Source organism: Phragmites australis, chromosome 10 (genome assembly GCF_958298935.1).
Source record: "Phragmites australis chromosome 10, lpPhrAust1.1, whole genome shotgun sequence".
Taxonomy (NCBI): Eukaryota; Viridiplantae; Streptophyta; class Magnoliopsida; order Poales; family Poaceae; genus Phragmites; species Phragmites australis.
In genome coordinates, this window is record NC_084930.1 from 2,422,314 (window position 1) to 2,449,368 (window position 27,055).

The following is a 27,055-nucleotide window of genomic DNA, read 5'->3' on the forward strand; positions in this document are numbered from 1 at the left end:
CAATTACAACTAGAGAAGTTGCCAAATTACAACTATATATATTTGTAATAACTGACATATCTTATGAATCGCAATTATACTATTTTTTAAATCATAACTGAAGGTATGCGCATAAGTGAACATGTTACGATCATATAACAAAACATACATAATTATAATTAGAGAAGATATAGAGTTACGATCATATATATTTGTAATAACTGACATATCTGTGTGTCGTAACTATACTATTTTTGAAATCGTAATTAGGGCGGCACAACAGTAAACTTCACAAAGTTAGTTTGAACGCTATAAGTAAATAATAAATTCCATTAAACAAATGAAATTCCACGGCGTGCAGGTACAACCGTTGATCACAAGCAACAAGTAGCTCGTAATTTCTCTCGGAGCATATTTTTTTCATGAATAAATTCAGGGAAGTTCCCTCCAACCTCTCGATGAAACTTAGTCAAACTAGGTTTATTATTATCTCCATCACCAATTCACCATTCACCACTAGTATAAAACACCGCCTCCCCCAACCTCCTAATCATACGAGCTGTGCTAGCTGCTCACTAAGAGTTGAGGTGAGAGGAGACCACGTCCTGGTGCAGTGGTTGGCCGCCACCAACTCCCAGAAGAGCTCGCGAGCAACAGCCAGCAGCCATGGCCACAGCCAACCGACGACCTGCAAGCGCCACGGCCACCTACTAATTAATCCTCTTCCAGCCACAGCTGCACCGGCGATCGAGCAGCGCGCCACGTAGGTGCAGTTCTTGGACGTCCACGTACGGGAGAACGCGTGGTCTTGCAGTTGCCGCCTTGCCGCGACGACGACGATGATGGTGATGGGCTACTTCCGGTCTCCCAAGTCCGCGTCGTCGCCGACCAAGAAGGGCAGGAGGAAGACGAAGAACTGGGGGCCGGCGCACGAGGAGGCGGACCTCCGGGAGTCGCTGCTGGACCAGCCTCCGGCGGCGGCGGCGGTGGGCGGCGTGCCCAAGGGGTACTTCGCGGTGTACGTCGGGGAGGAATCCCGGCGGTTCGTCGTGCCCACGGGGTACCTCCAGGAGCCTGCGTTCCGGGACCTCATGGAGCGCGCCGCCGATGAGTTCGGCTTCGCGCAGGCCGGCGGGCTGCGCGTGCCCTGCGCCGAGGAGGACTTCGAGGACCTCCTGCGACGCCTCCAGCGCAAGAACGGCGGCGCCGGCGCCGGTAAAGGCAAGAAGACCGTCAGGTTGTAGCAGCAGAACCAGCGGTCCTTCGTGTCGCACGTAGAAAAGATTTAGATTTCTTCCTGTACAATTTGCTTGGAGGGTAGATGAGAAGATCAGTTGAGGGTGCAGTTCTTGTACAGAGAGTGCAAGCAAGCAGCCACATGCATGCATGCATAGCAATTAAATTTCACGAATTTTGGGAGTTTTGTATAGAAACAAAATATCTATTTTTGGAATTTCTTTTCACTGGCACGTGGGACCCATAGAACATAGGACCAAAAATAATCAAAACTTTGGCGAAATTTTACGAATTTCGGTCTTTTGCCGTTGAACGGAAAAATTATAAAACGAAATTGAAATCCTTATAGCATAGCATAGGTGAATGCATGGTGTGTTGATTCACCGTTGGTTACGTGAAACCGTGGAAACAGAGTCTAGAGAAAATTCCTGCAGGAATTGAGCCATTTCATGTGAAGTACATGTCATATTCGAGTCAAATTCTCACGTTCCAACAGGCTGTAGGAGATTTTTGTTTCATTTTTTGGGATGACAGAGGAGAAACAAAATAGGGAGATGATGGAACTTCCTTCAGTTCTTCTGATACTTTCTGATTACTGTCAGAGCCTTAGACGAGAAATCCTCTGTCGGGGGAGGAATTCCAGTTCATGTTGTTCTTACAGCAATGATACTGTCTTTGTCACTGTCAGCCGATTTGCACTTTTTTTCTCCATCTTGGAACCTTGATTTATTTGGTTGGTTGGAGATCTATGATGGGGCTGTGTGTCTCCAAATTCACATTCATCAATTCAACGTGGACTCATCACCTCTGTTCCATACTTCCATTAAAACTGAATATAGATTATGCACTTGGAACATCACTAGTTAATGTAAATTGTCCACTCAAAAAAATAGAAAAAGAAGACTGATCGATATAAAATTGAATAACAGCGTTGTGGCTCCGGATCTGGATCTGAAGTGTTCATTACTTCATTCTGGAATGTGCCATTGAGGAATGCCCGGAAGGTCACCATGTAAGTCTTGGCTACATTTCAAAAATGAAATTTTGCGCCACTAAATTACGAGAACAGCAATGATACTGTCTTTGTACCTGCAGATCGGTTGTACTTCTCAGCATTGGGGAGTGCTGGATTCAGGTAGCCTGCTGCAAGATAGAACAACGTTACCACGCCCATCTCAGGATACACCAATCATTGTACTTCCTCATACTGGAGGGGAAAGGCAACTCCCTATAGGATGTGCACACACTGATTATCTTATTGATTCTTTCATATATCTTAGAATATTTTTTTTAATATATCTCTCTGGTATGAATCTCAACACAAATGAACTGTACTAGTAACACATGTGTCCGCAAGGGTTAGTGGAGTTTTTGCTTCGGGCTTAGAGAGAGTTTCACCTGATCTGTCCTCGGTATCCTCTGCAGAGACATGTTTCAGTTTCAGGCCCTACTTTGGTTGTCCTGGCAGAACAGATACATTGAATCCTATGATACGTTCGGTAGTGCATAGCAAGTGCACATTAGTAGTATCTTGCATCAATAAAAGATAGGTTTTTTCAGCTGTAACTTGAGACACTTAACAAAATGAACTGATTTACACAGATATCATGTTGGTTTAGTAGCTCCAGATTCAGGTGCAGATGCAGAGAGCCAGAAAGTATCCATCCCCTCATGTGTTGCCGATGTGAAGCCATGTGCGCTTACCATGTGAACGTGTACTATAATCTTTATTTTCTTTCTATTATTAACATCATATGGAGCACGACGGTTAAGAATATGCCGATAGAATCGCATATTACGAATGCAGTAAACAAAACAGGTTTCTTCTTTCTAATTCAGTATTGAAAACAATAGCTGCCCTGCCTCTCCAATGAGTTAAAACAGTAGTATATTTTTTTACCAAACTCTAGTGAACTACTGCTGCTTTTACCACACAGTGAGGTGCAGATTTGCTCATTTGCAGTACTAAGCAAGGGAACATTTGAAGTCTAACACATTCTGCAGCTGCTTAGTTTCAGTTTCTGCCATTGTTGAGCCGCTTAGTTTCAGTTCCTCTCTCAAGAAAATTGTGAGTAACAGAAATGCATGCCAAGAAGTTGTGAGAAAATGGAAAACAAGCAGCAGAACAGCAAGAAGATCAAAGCCTTGATTAGTTTGCCTTGCATTAGATCCTTGTTACAAACAAGGAAAAAAAAACAATCCTTCAACTCCTGCTGTTGTACAAATTACAGATCTCCTCATCGGTGCAACCTCTTCTCCTTTCTTCAGACAAAAACCAAGAAGAAAGAGAACCAACCCAAGAAAGGAGAGAGGAAGAACTAAGAAACAAGAACCACAGCTCTTCAGCGAACCAGAGCAGAGCATTCAGACGAGAGGCCTTCATTCATGGCTTGTTCTCGTCATCTGCACAAGATCTCGGTCTCGGAGGAGCAGGAGCAATCGCACATGGCCGCGGCCTCCTTCCTCCTGCCTTTCACGAGCCGGAGGATGCCCTCGAAGACCTCGACGTCGCAGGGGATACGGAGCGCGCCCTCGTGGCGGAACCCGAACTCCTCCTCGACCTCCCGGAGCAGCTCCGCGAACGCCCAGTGGCCCAGGTACTCGGTGGGGATCACGAACCGCCGCATCTCCTCGCCAACGTACACCGCGAAGGAGCCCCGGGGCACGGTGCCCTTTCCGTTCTTGCCTCCGGACGACGACGGCGACGCCGTGGCCAGCTTCTTCCACTTCTTGAGCAGCTGCTGCAGCCGCACGATGTCCCGGATCTTGTTGCTCGCCCGGCCACCCTGCTGCTGCTGATGATACTCCTCCATTGCTTGAGCGCTGCACTGATGCGTTCTTGCGCGCAGCGCAGGTGGTGACTGATTGCTTGATGTGTTCTTGGTCTGGTTGGTGAATGGGAGGGACTGAGAATGAGGGTGAGAATATATAGCAGCTTTGGAGGGACGGCCTCTGAGTGTGAGGGTCTGTTTTTTTAGCTTCAGAGAATCCAATAGTAAAATTTGTGGAAGTAATTTTTTTTATCAAATTATGAATTTAAAATTTTATAGTATAAATTAATTTGTAAATTATGATAATTGACTTTATATTATGATCGAGTTTTTTCTTTTTACTTTTAAAGCTGAAATATATATTTAAAAATAAAAACAAACAGTCCTGAGTCTCCCTCGGCAGCCTGCTCGTGACTTCTGAACCTCTCCGGTTAGTTTAAGTGTTCGTATCGTTGGTGGTTGTTTTAATGATTAGTTTTCGGTAAGGGAGCCCTGCTTTTTTAATATGGCAAATTGATCTGCGTAAAATGATTTTTTAAAAACATTTATTCTTCCTTCCTTTGTTATTTTAGAATACGTTTGGTCAAATTTAAAAACCTTTACCACTTGATAAACTGAAGTATCTATAATTTCCAAAAGGAAGTAGTACCGTTGCATTTTTTTTATATAGTTCAGTTTCACGCGATGAAAATTACAGTTTGTCAAAAAAAAAAAAAAAAGAACACTACATCCTTTCTTTCTTTCTTTTTTTGCCTTTTTTACTGCATTGTTATCTACTTATACATCACCATAGCAAGATGTTAAAAGAGAATAATCTTAAGAATCCTTTCGTGAAATGAATCGTAAGAAAAATTGTTAAAATATTGAAGGGAACGAAAATCCCTTCGCAAAGAAAATATTACTTGTGAAAAAAAATCCATCGAAGATGGTCTTACCTGTATCCAACTAAGTGAAACGCCAAAACAAACTGCTAAGGCAAGATGAAAATAATGGGAGCCAAAACAAACTGGTCAGGGGTCCTTAACGAGGTAACCTGCACTGCACAGAGCCATAAACACGAACAAATTTTTTGAGGCCCCTCCACTTGTTATCTTAAGAAATCAAATTAAAATATGTCTTGATCTATTTGTTATAAGTGATTAACAAGGTTGTAAATTTAGCTTGTTGGTTTAAGAGGTTGCAAAAGCATGTATATGTATTGTTATTATGATCATGGCTAACTAAAATTGTAGAGAAAATCGAGTTGATGTATTTGTCTCGGAGTCCAGAAAAAATATGCACGCCGGATGATCCGACGTTCGGACAGAGTACACACCAGAGCATTTCAAGACAGAGGCAAAACTTGAAGTACATGTTGGATGGTCAAACGTTGGGGTGAAGTGAAAGCTAGAGCATTTCTTGCAGAAAGGTTGCAAACTGGCTTTGACGTACTTGAACACGCTGGATGGTCTGACGATAGGTATGAATGCACACTGAACTATTTCTTGCAGAGAGGATTCCATACGGAGAGCTCTTCTGAGTTGCACACACCGGACAGTCCAATGCTCAGAAGGAATGTGCGCCGAATAATCCGATACTCATGATTTTTTTGAGATGTGTTTTGAACTGAGAATCTCAATTTAGACTAACTGCAGGTTGAGTTATATGTTGTTGAGATGCATGCTTGCTTGTCTCATGATATGTAGGTGATAAATACAACTTGGCGATCGACGACGGAAAAATCGGGGCTAAGCGGAGAGCATGGTGCCGGACAATTGAGGGAGCTGGGTGGAGTCAAGGATGATCCTAACTGTACATGTGAAGATCAAGCAACGCATGAGAAGATGGGTGAAAATGACGTGTTGACAAAGTTAAGCGAAGGAGATGTCGATGCAAGTGACAAAGCGGCCTGATGGATCGAGAGCGAGAGAGACTTGCCGGATGGATACTTGCTTGAGGTCAAGCAAGTGACAGTAAGTCACGCTTTGAGAAGCGTGCAAGGAGTTTCGTGATTTGATCTCAAAACCGTAAGAAAAAAAATATTTTATGAATAAGTTAGGAAACTTAAGGGTCAAGGAACCTAAACTATAAATAGAGAGAGCAGGCTAGTTGAGCCCTTTGAACCAGACACTTGAGCCTTTGAGTTATTCATACGAGAGCTTTGTGTTAGAGTTTTAGAGGAGAGAAAAATAAGTGCTTATTCGATGTATTATGTGAGATTTGTGTGAAAAAAAATCTTTGTAATCTGTATAAAATAGGGATGACCTCTGCAAACAATAAAATTTATGTTTACTCTTATGCTTGTATTCACCTTCTTCTAGTTTTCCTTTATTGGTTCCCGTGCAAGTTTGCAAGTATTTTCTTTTCCATTGTGTTTTCGTTTCGGTTATTGAGTTGAAATTTTTTCACCTTAGAAAGTTCTTTTTCTTGTTGCTAGAGGTATAAAATTCACATACATATGTATACAAATGGATCTTGAATTCTCTTACCCCTGGATAATTAATTTGGAGAATTTCTTCTACTAATGATCTTTTGTTTGCTTCGAAGGTTTCTTTCCTCAAGTTGCTATTTTTTATGGCGTGACCCGTGAGATGAGTTTCAATGTAACCTAAGGTTCATATATATCCACGATAACCATACGTTTTTCTGAATATTTTCTTAACAATTTGATCCTCTCATGTTTTGCTTCCACTCTTGGTTTTTAAGATATGTTGGATGATAAAAGAAAAATGTCATTCGTTTCGAAAGAAATTGTTAAATCATCTATTTAACTTTTTTAATCGTTATTCTCAGTCCTACGTATATGATGCTTCTTCATGAACTTTTACTCTGACTGCATTATTTCTTTTCTCGCTCATCTAGTCTCAACAATCAAGATTCTCTCTCTCTCTCTCTCTCTCTCTCTCTCTCTCTCTCTCTCTCTCCAGTTTCAAACTGTGTGCATGGGAGAACATGGCACTATGGCAGTGCTGAAGAGAGGGGACTAGGGGAGTGCATGCCTGCATGTGAGGAGGCTTCACATGGCATCATCATCAATCCACACTTGCTTCTACTGCATATGACTACATTAATTCTGGTACTGGTAGACTTCATTCATTTAAAAAAAGAAAAAGAAAAGTGTGTTGAATAATTCAAGAAAATTGGTTGATGACGTGCGAAAACAATTAATGCGATATTTCTTAATCATATTCTCCCATTAGACTTATATATTTTCATTCGTACTATTCCAATTCATGTGAATGCCTACTTGACTATTTCCTGAAGGATGCAAGTACAAACCAAGTAGATCGATGATGAAAGATTCCCTTGCCACCAAGCATATTAATCATGAGAAAGAGGATCTAAATAAGCAATGGCTAACACCCAAAATCCAATTAGTTTATCCTCAACTACCATATGCATGATTTTCATCAATCTAATCATTGGTGCAAGCAGCAGATGGGCGGGTCGATCATGGATTGGAGAGAGACTCAGTCCTAGCCTTTAACTAAGTATAGGCCCTAGAAACTGCTCATGCAATGTAGGTTGCATCTAGTACTGGCTTTAACACAACTAATTGTGTCGACATTCCAAGAAATTTTCATCTATTTTGCACTTGTGATGGCATTTTACTGAACGTGATGGCAGTTCAGAGTACAATTTGTCAGTCTTGACATTTCTAATGGTTGGTTAGGCTCCTGAAACATAAGAGAGGCTCTGGTCGGGCAGATGCATGGTACCCAAAATATTTTGCAAATATCTTAAAGCAGCAGAGAAACGGTTATAAATTCAGATAGAACTAACTGACTGAACCTAGTCGAATCTCAACCAGTCAACAGGCCTAAACAATAACTAAATTTCCCAAAATAATTTGCAAATGTCTCAAAGCACATAAACAGTTATAAATTCAGATACATTATTATGAAACAAGCCATAAGTAACGTCATATCAATGCATCGAGCCGGCTTATATGTCTGGCCTTTTTTTGATTGTGGAAAATCTCGTCGGTGCCGATTTTTAAAATTAACACTAATGAGGTTTTAAAACTTAGTGATGAGGTGTTTTGGTATAATGGTAGCGGATCTAACTATAACTAAACCTAGTCAAATCTCAACCAGTCGATGAGTCAACAGGGCTAAACAAACCTATCACCCAGAACAGTGACATTTTTTTTTACCTGTGACCTAGATGATAGAGTAAGAAAATTGGAGATTCCAAGCTCGATGTACTCGCCAAGTCAAATGCACCACAATTTATACTCGATCGATCGGTATGGGGGACTGTTGTCGTACGATCAAAGGAAAGATTCCTTTTTTCGCCGCCCGAGTACCGAGGCAGATCGCCAACGTAATATTTATTTCTGTTCACATCTGGTACCTTAATTCAACCATAGATTATGACATTATGCTAGCCTAACTTTTCATGTTAGAAGACCTGGTTAACGATGCATGCATGTGAAGCAATCATGGAGTTAGCGAGCCCTGCATGCATGCCCGTGTATATACTACTGTGTACAGGGCCACAGGTACAGCTTTTTTATCTTCCTTTTTTCGAGGCTTTCTGTTCGGTATGAGGTAGTACGGCACAGGACATCACCTTTAATTTGTCGTCAGATGATCTGATCTCAAAGCTAATCTTAAACTACACTTGCAGTCAGGACCACCACGTACCACACTCATTTATCCATATTCCTAATCCTGCCTTGTTCGATCGTCGCCACAGATATAGTATCTGCTGGGTCATCTTCAGATGATAGCGTCGTCGTCTAGCCGTGCGTGCCCTAGCTCACGGGATTGCAGATAAGCTGCAGCAGCTGCTAGCAGCTACGAGTATTTATCTATCTTTAACGGCCATGCATCCACTGCGCTAGGATCTGACGATCTGTGCTGCGCATGCATGCAGTGCTGAATCTGATGTGCCTAACGGCTAGCTGCACCAGAATTCGCTGACCACAGCAGCAGGGACCAAACTGAACATTTTGGACGCGCGTGTTCAGCAGTCTCAGACCACCATAACCGACGAGGACTATGCTGTTGTTGTTTCAGGTCACTAGCCCGTGCACACTGTTCCAACTTGCAATACTGTACGTGATTCCTCTGAACTTGAATAAGTAGTTATGCACAGTGCTGCTGGTGCGTACGTAGACGACAATAATGTATGTAGAGCACGTACGTTGCGTCAAAATGCATGCTTTGCATAACTGTCTCATGTTAGCATCATACAGTATATACCTTGCTTGAGTGCATGCAACTCGAAAGAGGACTGGAAGTGTCAATTGCATAACTGTCATAACCGTCCGTCTGTTGCTCATACTGTCATGCATGCATGGATGGATGGATGACATCTGTATATGTGCAAGTGAGCCAATGTGGTTGCACATGGCCACTAGCTAGAGAGAGACTAACCTATATAGGAGTATATATCGAGTAAATCATTTGTAGAATCTCATTATATTAAGCATCTCCTCGTAGTTTGAGCTGTTGAAAAAGAAAGAATAAGACAGCATTGTACTGATAGCTGGAGATGCATGGCATGGCATGTCATTGCATGCATGCGTCTTCTGAATGACTGGCGAACTGCACGATCGAGCCACATGCAAGGGCGCGTAAACAAATGGATCGCCCAGATCTGGCGACGCTGTCTGCGTACAGATAGCTTGCCTGGTCACGCACGGCTGCACGTGCAGCAGCATCCATGCATGCAGAAGCACAAGTCGTACGTGCCATTTTCTACGTTCGTTTCTTCTCAGATTCCCGGTGAGAAACTAGTGCAGATTTATACGTCGGCCATGCATACGTTAGGTACGTATAAGGATGTAGGAGTAGTATTATATATTCTTTTTGAAGGATACAAATTAGGATGCACACATCTACACATCATATTCACGTCTCACATACGTAGACACGTGTGTGCTTTAAACACTCGTTAGAGTCTGATTGAAGAGCCTAAAATCTTACTTAACACACTCCTCCTACCCTTAGTGTGCGAGTACGCACCTCTTACTTAACACACTCCTCCTACTTAACATGTAGGTATGTACGTATTCTACTGGGGACAGTCGTAGTATTATATACTCTGATTGTTAGTACTGGGTTAGTACTGTACTACACAATCACCTTTAACTGGGCATTGAATTTTAGATCCAGTTTCACTGTTCTGTCTCATCCGTCCGTCGTCGGATGTAAACATTAAAAAACATAGTCTTCTCAAGGATTATTAGGAAAATCGATCCGTGCAGCGGATGCATCAGCGGTATATAGATATCATATATACTTACGTGCATGCAATCATTTGAAGTTGTTCGGGTGCCGCGCCAAGCAAAGTGTTCAAACCTTTTCTGCTGAGGTTCACGCGCACTTAAGCTGTGGGCTGTGGTAGGAGAGGAACGTAGAATCGTATATATAATCGCACCCTTAACAGCTTATGCGTTACTTAGCTCATTTATTTCAGTACTATGACATGTTGGGGGCAGTGGCGGGTCTAGCATTTTCAATTTGGGTGTACATACCCATCGTGATCGTGCCTGCGCGCAGCCGTGTGCGCCGCGCCTCGCTCATGCCCGCGCCGTCACCGCGCCCTGCCTAGCGTTTGGATTCTCTCAGAAATATTTTGGTTTTAGATTCTCTCTGAATTTTTTTTTCAGTAACAACAATTAACATACATATACAACATGAGCATCATCTTTGATCATTTTTGAACAATTGTTGCATGCATTTGCATTTAATTGGAATTGATCAAATTCATGAAAAGTGAGGTCATATGAAGAAGCTTGAAATTTCACTATATAACTTAGATCTGGGGATAATTTTAGAAATTAGCCCATTAATTAAGATGAATATTGGCGATTTTTTTCCTTATTTTTGGGAATTCTTTTAAAGCTCTAAAAATTCATGAAATGTGCAAAAACAATCAACTTTAATGAATTTTAATTTGAATTCTGTTCTAGCTTTTTAAGTGCAACCAGTTAAAATGGGTTGCTTATAGATTATACAACCTACACAAAAATTGGTAGATTTTTTGGAGTCTTTTAGAAAGTCTAAACTTATAGGGAAAAGAGATTGAAAATATGAATTTTTGAGGTAATCTTGCAACAGCCGAACAAAATGACTGAACCGGAAAAGAATGGGACAAATATTTGGATGTACATCTGTACACCCATGACCTCACGTGTGCCCGCCCCTGGTTGGGGGTACGGAGCGCATGTCCCACAACAGATACGGTGAGAACCCACTCGTAAGAGGAGACTTCAACTTAGAGACGAAGCTTATGAGTGAAAAGTAAAGAATCAAAGAAATACCATTTATGTAATGGGAAAAACCCATTGGGTCTCCCATCTTTTGTTCGTGGAGAGTATATTTATAGAGAGAATGGATATAAAAAATTATCAGTCTGTCTCTAAGATATTATGTTACAATTATATGGCTAAATGGGTACTTTTGGTATTTCACCCTTTCATATACTACGTGGTGGCTAAGATATTATGATAAATATAGTAATACCACAGTGCACGTCTAAATATTTTGAGCCCAGAGCGTTCCCCAACAGTACCCCTCATCTGCGGCTCTAAGGTTACGAGAGACGAGCAGATAATCAGAGAACTAGCTTCAGCCCCACCTAGGTGTTAGGATACCCCGAATAGCTTCCCGTCTTTGTATAACCTCTCGGCGATGGCCGCAAGCAGCGGCGATGAGGTTTAATGGAGGTGACATGGTCCGAGGGCGAAGTTGTTGGTGGAGCTGAGGGGCGTGATGGAGGCAGAGTCGTTCGGAGCCCTCGACGGTGGAAGCCAGAGGCAGAGTCGACGGCGACACTGAGGCAGCCCGCTACCTCCTTTGCGGTGGATGCCGGAGGTGGAGTCGATGATGAGGCTGAGGGGCGTGATGGGGGTAGAGCTATCCGGAGCCCTCGACGGCGGAAGCCAGGGGCTGTGTAGATGGTGAGGCTGAGACACCCCGCTACCCCCTCAGCGGTGGAAGTCCAAGACGGAGTCATCGGCGAGGCTGAGATGGCCCGCCACCCTCTCAGCGGTGGATGCCGAAGGTGGAGTCGACGGTGAGACTAAGGGGCGTGACGGGGCAGATCCATCAAGAGCCTTTAGCGACGGAAGTCAGGGGCAGAGTAGATGGCAAGGCTGAGGCAGCTCACTAACCCCTCAGCGGTGGAAGCCGGAGGCGGAGTCATCGGCGAGGCTGAGGCGGTCCGCCACCCCCTCAGCGGTGGATGCCGGAGGTGGAGTTGACGGCAAGGCTGAGGGGCGTGATAGGGCAGAGCCATTCAGAGTCCTCAGCGGCGGACGGGGGGCAGAGTAGACGGTGAGGCTGAGGTAGACCGCTACACCCTTTGTGGTGGAAACTGGGGGGCAAAGTCGACGGTGAGGCTAAGGGGCATGACAGGGCAGAGCCTTCCGAAGCCCTCAGCGGCGGAAGCCAGGGGCGGAGTAGATGGCGAGGCTAAGGCAGCCCGCTACCCCTCAACAGTGGATGCCGTAGGTGGAGTCGACTGCTAGGCTGAGGGGCGTAGACGGTGAGGCTGAGGGGCGTGACAGGACAGAGCCTTCCGAAGCCCTTAGCGGCAAAAGCCAGGGGCGGAGTAGACGGCGAGGCTAAGGCAGCCCGCTACCCCCTTAGCAGTGGAAGCTGGAGACAGCCCGCTACCCCCTCAGCAGTGGATGCCAGAGGTGGAATTGACGGCGAGGCTAAGGGGAGTGAAGGGGGTAGAGCCATTCGGAGCCTCGGTGGCGGAAGCCAAAGGCGAAGTCGTCAGCGAGGCTAAGGCGGCCCACTACCCCCTCAGCAGTGGATGCTAGAGGTGGAGTCGACGGTGAGGCTGAGGAGCATGACGGGGTAGAGGCATCCGGAGCCCTCAATGGCGGAAGCCGAACGCGGAGTCGACGGTGAGGCTGAGGCAGCCCACTACGCCCTCAGCGATGAATGCCTAAGGTTGAGTTGACGGCGAGGCTGAGGCGGCATGGGGCCATCCAAAGCCACCATATTCTGAGTCCCACTTAAGTTTATTGGAATCTCAGCTCCTGCATTGTTCCTATAATCGTTTGGAGAATAATTACCTCTCCGGCACGGAGAGTTTTGCGTTTAAGATGCCGGAGGGTTTTGAACATAATATGTTTTGACAGGGAATAGCAAAATTCTATAACTTGTGTAGGATCAACCAAGCCTTTTGGCTCCTAGACTCCCTGGGCCCCTCGCGCTTTTCGGCCATGAGCGGGCGGAGGGCGCATTCTATTAGTGCTAATGCCATGACTTTAGCCGAGGCAAGGAAGCTTCTAAGGCAGTTTTACCACGTGTATGGCCATGTATGCATGCATGATGTATGAATGAAATTATACCGCATTGACTTTCACCTTTTAACTTTGGTTGTACCAACGCTTTGTTTGTCTCCACTTTCATGGCCCCCTCGCACTCTGCGACCACTAGCGACTGGAGGGTGTGATTTTTTAAGGGTGCTTAGTTGCATTGGTTAGGGGCAAAACTGAATTCTACGTTGGCTGGATGTTTGCTGTGACCTGCATATTTTTTGGAGCGTAAGGTGTTAGACCTCTCCGGCACGGAGGCTAGACCTTCAAGATGTCGTAGGGTCCTTGTGGATCCGGCACAGAGACTAGGTCTTCAAGATACCGAAGGATGCATGCCATAGCCATCACGAAGGCTAGCTAGGCCTTCAATATGACGAGGGTGCATGTTGCAGCCGTCACGGATGCTAGCTAGGCCTTCAAGATGACAGAGGGACCAATGCTGATCCGGCACGGAGATATTGGCTTCAAGATGCCGGAGGGTGCATGGTGCAGCCGTCACGGAGGCTAGCTAGGCCTTCAAGATGACAGAGAGTCCAATGCTGATCTGGCATGGAGGCTTTGCCTTCAAGATACCGGAGGGTTTCGCTTCTCTCCGGTAAGGAGGCTTTGCATTCAAGACACCAGAGGGTTTTGCACCTCTCTGGCACTGAGGCTTTGACTTTAAGATGCTGGAGTGTTTATACGATAGATCATTAAGACCTCTCCACCACCGAGGCTATGCTATCGGTGATGAGGTTTTTAAGATGTCTTCTCGTGTAGAGGTTTTTAATGCATCTCCGTCACCGAGGCTATATCTGTGATGAGGGTTTTGATGTCTACACTGTTTAAGCAAAAGCATAACTTAAGTTAAGTTTGGTACCTTACTGTTATCGGTGAATAGTTAGTTGTAGTATAAGTTATGACTAGATTGGACGGCTATTTTTGTCACATGCCAAACTAAGATATAACTTAAATTTTGCTATCTACTGTGAACATAGATATGACTTAAGTTTTGTTGTCTACTGTGAACAAAAATATGACTTAAGTTTTACTGTCTACTGTTGAATAGAGATATGGCTTAAGCTTAACAGCCTACTATTGAACAGAGATACGTCTTAAGCTTAATAGTCTACTGTTGTCAGCGAATAGCTAGTTACAGTATAAGTTATGACTAGATCAGATGACTATTCTTAGCGCATGCCAGACTAAGGTATAACTTTAAGTTTTGACGTTTTACTGTTGCTAGTGAATAGCTAATTGCAGTAGAATGTCGTGTAAAGTTCAAAAGTAAACAGCAATGCTGAACTTGAGGCAACAGCGATGGGGCGTACCTGGTGATTAGTATGAGTTCAGGCGCGTTACCTTAGGCGTGCGCAGCCAGAGTCCTGTCTGGCCGGAGGCAGAGCCGACGAGGCCGGAGGGGCTCGCGCATGTGCCTGGAGGGGGTCCACTAGTTTGGTCCTTGCGAAGCCAAGTCTCAATCACTCCTTGCTCACAGGCCCACTCAAGGTCCTGCTTCTGGCTCCTAAAAAACCGAGAAAGCTATAAGCACATGCATGCATATATCACAAAAAGCAAGAGCTACACGCAGGCGTGGCGTTTGTGGCCTAATGCCCTACTCCTTTTATGTGTGAGGAAAAGAGTGCATGCCTGCTAAGAATTAAATACACATGCTGCGCTCAGACGCCTAGCACATGTTGGACGGTCGTCGGATTTTTCAGCATGCGATGGGCATGACCATGCACCAGTACTACCTTGTAAAGGATATGCATGGAAAGAACATGCACTAGCTGGGTAGCACATACCTTGCAAAGGAATACATGCAAAGACTATGCGCTAGTGGTCTAGCACGTACCTTATTATATTGATTATACATGTAGCCAACCTGCCTCATATGGCCTAGGATGCTAATTCGCATTGCTGTTCACGGGTTGCAGGGGCAAGCTAGCTCGTTCAAACTCCTGTGGCAGCCGGTGTAGCCTGAGGAGGCGGTTTTCTCTGTCGACGAGCACAGAGGGTGGTGGTCAGAGTGTGGCCTATGTCGAGGCAGGTGGCCGAAGCGAGCCCCCCCCCCCTCCCTCGAAGAGGAGCTCGGCCCCTGGCATGGAATATGGCCGGAACACGTCATCCGGCGAGCAGCTCAGAGCCCACTAAACGTGCATGCACAGAAAAGCTAAGTGCAATGATGAAGGCTAGCAAGAAACAGACATTAGCCGGTCTAATGCATGAGCGCCTGGGGCGAGGACGTGAAGCTCTGGCTGGGAACCCTACTCTGGGTGAGGCCTTCGGTGGGAGCACGGAAGACCTTTGGTGATTTACGCGGAGGGGTTTCCACCATGCGAAGCTCTGTCTCCGATGGAGAGTCGATCGGAGGGCAACTCGGCCTCCCGCGTGGATGCCTGAAGTGCTGTTTGGACTCCGGTGAGTACGCGCGGCCTCTGGTGAGGTAGGTCAGAGCTCCAACCTCGGCACGAAGGTGGCTGGAGCTGGAGGAAGCCTCTGGCGCAGTAGGAGCTTGGATGAGGTCTCCGACGTGGCAGCGAGCTAGAGGAGGCCTGACCACAGCCAGAGCCTTCAGAGCCGGTGTAGGTGATGCCGGAGTGGAGCGGTCAGGGGCTTCGGAGGCCGATGCGGGCGACGCCAGAGTGGCACAACTAGAGACATTGGAGCTGGTGTAGGCGATGCTGGAGTGGAGCGGGAGGAGGCTTCAGAGCTAGTGTAGGCGACACCAGAGTGGCACGACCAGAGGCATCGGAGCCGGTGTAGGCGACGCCTGAGTAGCGTGGCTGGAGGCTTTGGAGTTGGTGTAGGCGACGTCGAAGTGGCATGACCGGAGACATCGGAACCGGTGTAGGCGATGCCGGAGTGGAGCGGCTGGGTGCTTCAGTGCAGTTGTGGCCGGAGACTCCAGAAGCCGGAGTAGGCACAACTTTGAGGATCCGATGGTCGGAGATAGGCTTCGCCAGTAGCGAGGCGGACGAACTCCGGCCGTAGAGCACAATGGGTTCTGGAAGCTGGACAGAGCTCTAGCCGTGAGGTGTTACTCTCAAGTGCATTCAGTTTATGAGCTTCTATGGTGTGAGCAGTGTTAGCTTTCTTCTCTGTGTGCATGTGTTCGCATGTGTGTTCACGTTGAGTCTGAGTGTTCTCTTCTCTTCAATGTTTGTGTTTGGTCCCTAAGATCTTGTGTGCTCTTTGTTTGGTGTCTAACCCAACAGTGAGTGGAGGGCTCCGATTGTGGGTGCGGAGGGATCCGGCAGTGAGCACGGAGGTGGTCCGGCAAGGGGAAGGGCTCTGACGAGGCTCCAGAGTATGGAGAGGCATGGAGGTGCCGGAGGTCAGCGATGTCGGGGCCTGTCAAGGCTAAAGTATGGTGAGGCTCCGTGGGTATGGGGGAGGCTCCGGTCTAGCCAGGCTCCGAGCTAGCTCTCGCGTGGTGGCTCAGGGAGGCTCCGGCTCGGCAGCTTCACACGTGGAGGTGCGGAGAAGCGGAGGCTGTGGAGGCATCGCAGAGCATGGAGGTATCTTGGAGTGTCCGTCCTCTGGCGTGGTCTGTGGAGACGGCGCGGAGTGGTCGACCTCCGGATCGCCCTGACACACAGCATGCTTACGCGACTCGAGGACCTATCACAGCTAAGCAGACGCTCGAGGTCTCTCTCGGCTAGCTACATGCATTTGCTAGAATATGCGTATGATAGTACGACAACCTATAGGAGCTAGTGGCCATAGTAAAGGTGCATTAATGTTCTGACACGCTGACACAAGATAAGCTTGCTAGCGGTAAGAAAACGTGGGTACCACAAAAGTTAAGAGCTATCCTCCCGTACTGTCCACATGCATGCTGCTATCTCTTTTGCGTATGGTAAAATAAAATATACTGCTATTTCTTACACCATGAGAGTAAATATCGCTGGGTCATGGTGTGAACGCAAAAGCTTTTCTCAAGTGTTGCGGGGCCATGCTCTGCTGTGGACAGTGTGTGTGTCAAGTGAGATAGTCTATTTTTTACTGGCTACCTGCTCTATCTCTGCCACTATATGCACGGTGGAGCATTTATACTCTTATTTCGTGGTATTTAAGCATGTATACTCCATTTTTCACTATTATCTTTCTAGCTTGGGCGCATATCCTTAGTGTTAATGAACGAAGGTTTTCAACACTCTAAAGCTGACAGTGACTAGGTGTAGTGGACGTTTGCCCAAAGAATAGCACGTAACGATGAAAATACTAGAAGGAGTACTAGCTAGTCCACTTGCAGGTTCAACTGACCACCAGCTGACACTAGTAACGAACAAGGTATATCTAACTGCTTCATAATAAATGGGTGCATGCACTTACCTTGTGCTTAAAGGTTCGCATGGGTTTTACCTTTGCTTTTGCTCTCACATGGGTTAGCCTTTACTCGAGGCCAGAGGGGCATGAAGAGCCATACTCGTACGTGCTTTTCCTCCAGACAGTCTCGAGAGCGGCTCGTGGCACGCCACAGTCATCGTTCACGCTCGCTCGGGGCCGATACAAGCACGGGCTCTTCACTCGCAAGACGCCAATGAGGCTGTGCTCACGGAGTGGCGCTTGCAGCTGCATCCCCTTTATCCCGGATGTGTTTGGAGGGGCCCGAGAGGCCCTCGCGTTCTCTCCAGAGGGTGGGCGAGGGCTACATCAAGTACCGCCTGTCGTGCGTGTACGCACGCAGTTTTGACCATAGCTCGCTCGCACAGAGGGCATGGTCGTTGCGTGTGCATCAAACCACGTCTGCTCTCGTGGCGACGACGCATCCGGGCCAGAGGTAGCCTGCACGCCGACATCTTGCTCGCGGCGCTTGGTGCTTTCTCTTGCTTTCTCCTTCCGGTAAGCACGTGCCCCTGAACAGATACAGCGAGAGCCCCACTCATAAGAGCTCAAGCTTGGAGATTGAGCATGTGAGTGAAAAGGAGAAAGTAAGAGAAATATGGTTTGTGTAATGAGAAAAACCACTGAGGTCCCCTATCTCCTGCCCTTGGAGGGTATATTTATAGAGAGAAGGGGCGGGATAAATTATCAGTCTACTTCTAAGATATTATACTACAATCATATGACTAGAGGGGTACTTTTGGTATTTCACCTCTTCACATACCACATGGTAACTAAAATACTATGACAACTATAGTATTACTACAGTGCACCGTCTAAATATCACCAGGCTATGGCGTTCCCCTAACATGACATATAGAAATCCTTGTTCATCTGCAATCGCGATGGTAATTAACTTTGTATAGATTTATTTCATTATTAAAAAAACGTTGGATCGACAAAAAAAATTGTGCGAATTGCAGTTTTGAGAGAATGTGCACCATAATTCTCATTGATAATCACATATATGTATTTGTGCACTGATTACAGAGGTTGCTATAGAGATTGTTAGCTTGTATAACAAATTCAACACATGTCTACCTGGTTGTTGCTCCTTGTGCGTTGTAGCCAAACGGTTGTTGTCGTGTGCCGTAAAGGCCGAGATGGAAATATAATCCAACAAAAATGATCCGCCACCATCCAATGAATTGGATGCTGCAGGCTGAAATAAGGAATTGCAATGACTTAGGCCATATTTGATAAGTCTATAGCTCCTAGTTACATATCAGATATTGATTTTGTAGGTTAAAATAAGATATTTTAAATCTATATTTTTAAACTAAAATAGCTACAAAATGACTTAGTACAAACATTTTTGATATACTTATAACTCTAGCTCTGTAAATTTCTAAAGCTAGAAATTTTCAGCTCTAAAATTTTTAAATCTGGAGCTATATTAAACCAACCTTGTATAGTTCGGTAGCGGTGGACATATGGGATGGAAATCGGTCCTAGAATCCTATGTAATCCCTACATATACCAACCCAAAAGATGAACAACCGCAAAAGCAGCAGATAGCTATGCTACACCATGCATGCGCATGGCTAGATTGGCGAGCGATGCTCCTCGTCGTAATCCCGGAGAGATGCATGCGACGCAAGATGCGTGCATGTGTACGGTAGCGCGGCAAGGTACCCAACTTGACTGTTCAATGTTCAGTACATCTCTTCTTTTTAACATGTTCACCGGCTCATCACGCAAGGGATAGTGGATACATTCATTCAATCCGGACGAGCGCTAGGCTGGCTGCACGCGTCTCAAGGACGGTAAGGTATAGTACGTGCTAGCACATACACTAGTCATAGGCCGGTTGTGGTCGACCTCGCTCCCGATTAGAGGTGGGACTTAGGCCGGGTCGGACCGGTCCGATCTGACCCTTTCGGGCTTCGGGTTTTTTGGCCGTGCTAGGATGGCCCGATAAACTGTTTGGATTGGGTTGGGCTGGCCCAATTCACCTTTAGCTAGGTCCAGATCCGGTCCGAATGCACGATGGGTCTTATCGGGCCAAGCTGGCACGGGTCCAGCACCACTACACTCCACCGCGTGTGAGGGCACGAACCCATTTTTTACCGGGCTAGATCGCCCATTGGACCCCATATCAAGGTCCGGCCCGACCCATAAATCGGGCCGGGCTGACCCGGCCCATCAGGTCGGGCTTAAGTTGCACCGTACCGTGCTGGGCTCGGGCCGGCCCAAAAAATACAGCCCAAAGTCCCAGCTCTACTCCCGATCGAGCATGCGACCCAATGCATGCATTCCATGTCATCTCACCGCCATCGACATGCATGCATGGATACATACCTCTCTTGTGATCTCTTATATAAAGTCACTCCCATTGCTCGACTTTGACTTATTTTTAGACGTTAAATGATTATATCAAATAGAATTTCTATGATATAAGAAAAATTAAAGAAGAGAGACTAAGCTAGTGTCTTTCCTAAGCATAAGCTAAACATAATATCCAGCAAAAAAAAAAGACAAGCTAAGAAATGCATTTGAATGCTTAATATCCATGTTCATGCTTGAAGCAAGCAAATGGAGTATAGATCAATTGAAACCTAGATGTGGACACATGTTTTAAGATGTGGAAGAAATTTTGTATTGATTTTTTCACTAATGTTATACGAGGAGAAAAGAGATAGACACTGCATGCAAAGTGAGGCGCGTGGACAAGTTAAAGCTTGTACATGGCCAACAGGCTGTGGGGCGTGGGCTTCCACTCGTGGTGGGACCGACTCGATCAAGACAACCTGGCCCATGGGGGTAGCGATATGGCCCGCGGAGGCCTAGATATTGCATCCATCTAAAACAATCGATAGCCTTTCCAGAGAGCTCTCGAGCGAAGGCGAACCGGAGGCGACCAAGGCGACTCCGAGGCGAACGGCGATCGGTCGGCCCCCTCGCCCCGACGGCTTGTCGGCCTCGGCGTAAGAGGGTGACCCGGTCTCCCTGGTGATTAGTACTAGTTTCAGTTAGTAGTTAGTTTACTTTCTTATCTAGTTGTTAGGTTAGTTTGTAGTTTTTTTGGGTGGATTTTATTATAGATCTATTGGTGCTTTTTTTCCCTCCGTGATTTCTCCTCAGAGGAGGATCTGGAGAGGTTCTTTTGTCTTTTGACTTGCCAGCTTGTCATGTTGGTTCTTGTGGTGTTGTTTTTCCTACTTTCTTCAAAAGGGGAAGGTGTATTCTATCCCGTCTGACGGGGTCATCCGATTCGTTGAACGGTCTAATAGCGCTTCGCGCTGCTGATGATGACTTAAAAAACTTGATTGGCCTTTTCTGGCCCTACCTCGTCGGTGATGGGCGTATCGACACCGGCTCCTCCAGTACAGTTTGGCAGCGGCAATCAGGAAAGCTACGGGGTTTTATGGACTAGAACCTGTGTATGTATTACTATGTAATCTTTAGATTTTTTATTATACCGATAATGATCGAATAAAGTCACTCGTTTCTTTAAAAAAAATCGCATCCATCTTGGCCATCGTCAATCTCAGGTCATTTCATCGCAAGGCACACGATGAGTTAAGCATTTCGTCATCAACATCCGCTCTAAAAAAAGATAAAAAGAAAACCAATGCCCATGTATAACGCGCCATTTTATTTTCGGACCGGGCCGGGGAACACCCCCTCCCTGCACGTACCCCTCGCTCGCCAATTTTTTTAGATATGGGGAAAGCCCCTGACTTCGATTAGCGAAGCCACATTACAGAGGTCTAGTGCAACAGTTCAACAAAAAAGAAGTGACATATAACAAACGCAAAAGCCAGAGCAAGAGCTCTGCCGACTATCACATATTAATTGAAGAAAAAAGCAAAGCTAATACGCTGCTTTTCCAAGGTGACATCACACTCCCAATGCTTTTCGTCGCCCAAATTGATCCTCACGTTGTCTTTTTTTATAACACTACTAAAAACCTATTTTTCGAGACGCCTAAAAATCTAAACAGTTGACGAAGACCTCCTTCGGTTACGGACCGCCTGTAGAAATAAATTTTCACAGGTAATTCTTTATGTGAACCACATGTAGAAATAAAATTTTCACAGGCGGTCCGCTTAAGGAACCGTCTGTGAAAACCTATTTTCACAGGCGGTCTTTTTTACGTCTGTGAAAATCGTTTATTTCCACAGTCCTTCGATCGTAGACGGGTGCGCTAAATATCTGTGAAAATGAGTTATCACTCGTCTCTAAAAATAATTTTTTACAGTGAAAGGTAACTAACGACAGAACTGCTCGTTATATTAATAAAAAGAAAAAGTAATGAATTAACAAAAGATTTAAATAACCCCAGTACAAAGGAAGATTTAGGGACCCCGGTGCCTCCCAAACCCTAAAGATAGAGCATATTCTCGTGCTAAAAGGCGTCCAAGATGACACTCGTCCAAAAAAACTAAAGAGCGGCTTCATCCTTGATAAAACATTTTATCTGAGCCGAGATATGTCTTGATGGTAAAAAAATACGCCGATTCCGTTTCTTCAAAATCTCCCAGGAGACTAGCATAAGGAGTGATCTGACCCCTTTCTACGGGGTTTGATGCGTGTTCAGGGTTCAGCTTACCGATAACCGAAAAGTCGCGGTTACCGCGGTAACCGGTTGAAAATTCAAAAAAGTTTGGACAAAATTCATTTAGAAAAATTTGAAATTTGAGGAAAAATCGCGATTTTAGCCGCTCGGTAACCGGTCGGTTTGGACCGGTTACAGAGCGGTTTTTGCGATTTATTGAGCGATTTTCTCAAATTTTCCGTATTATCGGTAATCGCTCGGTTTTCTTGATTTATCGAGCGGTTTTCTCGATTTTCAGTGAAGTTCAACAAAAAATCCAAAATTATCTTAATCTTGTAAAATCAATAACTAACTCATCTAAGCTTCAAATCAAGTGAAACAAATTTTGTTGGTTTTCTTGTAATATGATCTACATGATAAAAGTATTTATACTCATAAAAACGTTCAAAATTTTCTGTGAGAAAATGTATTTGTTAAACCAAGTTAAATGCATAGTTTACTCTTTGCTAATTCAAAAATCATGAAACTAATTTTGTTAGTCTTCTTACATGATCCTATGTCTTTTAAAAATACATTAACTCATAAATTAGTTATTGTAACATGCAGGATTGTGTAAATATGTTGCGACTAGATTAATTCATAAATGACCCATCACACCTCAAAAATTAGTGAAACCACTTTTATTAGTTTATTTATACTATGATTTACGTAGGAAAAGTAATAATAGACATGAAAAAGTTAATTACAGTGCTGTTTCTTAACATATTCACTTTATGCTTGTGAACTTTGTAAAAATCATAGAGAAATTAATAAAACTCTAAATAAAGTGAAATAAATTTTAAAGATCCTCTTAAGATACATTTTACACAAAAAAAAAAACATGTGTTTGCATGTTAAACTTTTTCTTAACATGAGTTAATAACTGAGCCGCACACTTCAATTTTTTTCAAACTTCCTCCCTATAGAATATGATGCAAACGACATTATTTTTGAAAAAAAAATTCACAAAAGGTCTTAGAATTATGTCTAGTTTTTTTAAAGATTTTTTTGAATTTTTTTTATTTTTTTGAATGTTTTGAATTCAAATTCGGTTACCGTTCGATTTCTGAAACCGAACCGGACCGAGATGGTCGGTTATCACAATTTTTGCTCGGTTACCGTCGGTATTTTAACCCTGCACGTGTTTGCCATTGCTGACCATCATTCATGTATGGAATCCGAAGGCAACCAGGTTGGATCGATTGCCGGCTAGGCAAGCCACGACGCAACTAGGCCCCAGATATGTCGAGTGTATCGGCAACCCACCAAAAGATGGTAAGATGTATCCGGGGTTCGTCGGCATAGACGGCACGCATGCAGGCTCTGTTAGAGGACCATCATCTCTTTGCCAAGGGATCCGTAATCCAGAGCTTGTTCTGGATGGCCATCGAAGCAAAGAACTTGTATTTTGACGGTGCTGATACTTTCTAAAAATGACAATAAAGTCAGTGTCGGTGCAGCCCTAAAATTGCATCTTGTAGGAGACTCACGTTGTCTTGGTATCTTCTACATCTTCATGCGATGTTAGGGGCTTTGCTTGGGCCAGGCACCGACTGCGACATGTGGAAATCCGATAGTGGCCAACAGCTTCGCTCGTGGTTGACATGGCGGGGCGCATCCCTTTTTATTTTTATATTATAATAAAAAAATACAAATATATACGTCTATTTTTAAAAATTAAAAATCTAGAGGTCATCTTCTCAACAGGCAACATGTTTAAAAATAAAAAATTATGTTCCATACTTTCAAAATTCAAAACACTATATAAATAATCATTAAAAATTATAATATATATATATATAGTGTAGAAGATACTATCATCTGGCTCTAAAAAAATCTGATAAAAATATGATTTATACAATGAGAAACATCGTACATAGCGTCGACCGACGTCATACCAGCTGCCGCACACTACGCAAGAAACCAGCAAAAAATACACCACATTAATAACGGCTACTCAGCATGCGTCACTGATGTCTTAATAAGTAACGAGTCTAGTAAGGATGTGTCACTAATGTTTCTTTTGATCGGGATCAGATATAGACCTATCACTAATGAGTGTTCAAAGTGACGGATCATAACATGATCTGTCACTGATGATAATAGTGATGGATCGTCCTATATTAATCATTAGTGATAGATCAAGTTGTGACATGTCACTAATAATCAACTCATCAGTGACATGTCATTCCAGGCTAGTCATTAATGGCAGGTCAAGTTATGACTGTCACTAATAACGGTAATTATCAGTGCAGAACTTTGGTAAGGGCTCTACTTATGGTATTTGCGATTGATAAAAAAAATGGAAATGGAATTATACGACTGTTTTGTAACATGCTAGTCTTAATCTACTCAATAAGTGGTCTCTGCTGAAATAAAACATGTTATTTTAGCTCTCCGTTTAAATGTTCAACAATGCAAATCTAATCTTGAGTTATTCACAAATTTTTTTATTTATTTTTCTCTTATTTTTTCTCACACATCAGCACTAGAATAGGAACCACCTTCCTCCAGTATCTCATTGGCAGTCCCTCGTGAGTGTGACACACACCTATTTCTGCTCAAGTTTGATATAAAGGGTAACAACTATGGACACAAATACATATTTTGAAAATAGTGCATAAACTTCGGAGAGCGAGAACTCAATCTTTGAAGTCGAATTTGACCTCGAGAAACAGATGTAACTTTTTCTGTAGATATCTATAGAGTCAAAAAAACATCAAAATCGGAGTCCATACACAAAAGTTATACCTGTTTTACTGAAGACACTCCGAGTCATCTGTGAAATTACGATATTTGCACAAGGTATTCAGAAATTCATCACATATATTAATACATATTTGGATAAAGAAAAAATTTATATGTTAATTATAACCTTCGACGAAATTTGAAAAAATCAGTCATCGGTGACATGTCGAGATTATGACCCATCGCTAATGTTCAGTCATCGGTGATGGATCACGTTATGGCACGTCACTAATGACTTTCGGCAAAAAAGTTTAAAATAATAAAATATCTAGTTTCTATCATAATTACATAATAGTAGAGGTGATAAGGTGGCTATACACGTGAAAGAGAGGTAGCGGATTCTATTTCTATGGAACACAAATTTGAAAACAATATGAAAAATAGCATGACTTGTGAAGCATATATGATGGGCATGTTGGGATGGTTTGGGTAGAAAAAATATATTTTTTTTATCTTTTTCCGTATCCAAAAATATAAAAAAACATTTATTAATTATTAGTGACGGATTAAGATTATAACTCGTCATAAATATTCAATCATTAACTACGGTTAAGAGTCGCATCACTAATATTAAGTTATTAATGATGAATTATAACCTATCACTAATAAAAGTATCGGATAATAATAGTATAACCCGATACTAATAATCTACCATTAATAACGCGATAAAAATATCGGGTAAGGAATATTTTTTCATGCAGTGGCAACGGAACCAAACCGGCGATGGTCATCAGCACATTCAGCGGATTAATCAGCACATTCAGGAAACGGTTTCTGAGGACTGGCGAATTAAGCCAAACCAAGCGAGTCGAAGCAAGCAACGATGCCATTGGTTCGTACGCAGCAGCAGCTCCAATAATGCGCCATTTAAATTGAGCCAAGTTATACACCTCCCCTCCCCCACAACCGCCTCCCTCCATTGCTCCAATAATGCACCATTTCTATTGCCAATTGGGAGAATGGAGATCATCCTGGTCTGCTCTGCTCTGCTCCAGCGATACAAATATACACGAGGACGAACTGCAGTTTTGCGGGGCCCATCCGATCCACCCACCCGAGTATTACCTTCCTGCCGAATGCATGTATTAGGGTATAATCAGATGGAGAGATATATCTCCTCTTATATTATATCCTATATTTTTTTTCCTCAAAGTCTAACACGGATATTATCAAATAATTATTAATTTATCATATATTATATCTTTTTTTTCTCGTAGCTGAGCCAGAGCAAATAATGCCGTAAGCTTTTGGTGATAGATGACAATTATTCACTTCATTTGGATTCATGTACTGTACAGGGGAGCAATTAGCGTTAGGAGAGAGAGGAAGTGATAGTTGAGATATAGAAATAAGAGTATTTAATAATCTACTTATATGAGAGAGAGAAAGTCATAGTTGAGATCGTGGAAATAAGAGTATTTAATATTTTGTATCTGCTTATATGTGATTTTCTGTTTATTTATTTATTATTATATTTTTAAATCAAATCGCAATATGATTCATCGTGACATCTAACATTATAATACTTTAGATGAATACACTTATCTTATATAATATCTCACTTATGTTATATAACATTATGACACCTAACATTATGGCGCAGCAACGCGGCATGCCCGCGGCGCGAGTGAGGTCGGACACGCGTTTGGGGTCGGGGTCGGTAGCGGCAAGGAGACATTCCCGTGGAAAAAGTGAGTAATTAGCTCGGTCTCTGAAAACAAATGAGGGCCGTCAACTCAAGCTGCCGGCAACCTCCGTCTAATCTGAGGCCCAAATTTCGATTGACAGGCAGCCAACCAAATGCGACTTAGCCATTAGATCTGTCAAGTAGAATATGCTTAATGCCATTTTAAGGCTAATTATGTATGACATTTAAAGAAGGATAGAATATGTATGCTTTGACGGGCTCTAGTATTGTGAACATGTCATCGTGTTAACTGAACATGCAACGGTCTGCCTACCACCGCATATCACCAGTGATAGATCTAGAATCACTAAGAGCATCTTTAAGAGGTATCTTATTCTATTTTTTTATAATTAAATTTAGAGAATTTAACTAATAAAACATCATACAATAGCTTTTCAAACAGAATCCCTATTTTTACCATTCCCTTAAACAGACCCATCCTAGCTACATCCAAAAAG

The 27,055-nt window shown here is 43.8% G+C and overlaps 2 protein-coding genes across 2 annotated transcripts; one reads left to right on the top strand and one right to left on the bottom strand.

Annotated features, from left to right (window-relative positions):
* The first annotated feature begins 522 nt into the window (after positions 1–522).
* On the top strand, positions 523–1,519 carry LOC133883199 (auxin-responsive protein SAUR22-like). Its single transcript, XM_062322435.1, has one exon. The coding sequence runs from the start codon at positions 819–821 to the stop codon at positions 1,221–1,223; it is 405 nt and encodes a 134-aa protein (XP_062178419.1). The 5' UTR covers positions 523–818; the 3' UTR covers positions 1,224–1,519.
* A 1,844-nt stretch (positions 1,520–3,363) lies between these two features.
* On the bottom strand, positions 3,364–4,098 carry LOC133883295 (auxin-induced protein 6B-like). The gene has a single exon (XM_062322575.1). It carries the CDS (start codon positions 4,026–4,028, stop codon positions 3,615–3,617), a length of 414 nt encoding a protein of 137 aa, XP_062178559.1. The 5' UTR covers positions 4,029–4,098; the 3' UTR covers positions 3,364–3,614.
* Between the last annotated feature and the right edge of the window lie 22,957 nt (positions 4,099–27,055).

Coding starts and splice junctions, on each gene's coding strand:
- LOC133883199 (XM_062322435.1), top strand. CDS start 819: ATGATGGTGATGGGCTACTTCCGGTCTCCCAAGTCCGCGTCGTCGCCG.
- LOC133883295 (XM_062322575.1), bottom strand. CDS start 4,028: ATGGAGGAGTATCATCAGCAGCAGCAGGGTGGCCGGGCGAGCAACAAG.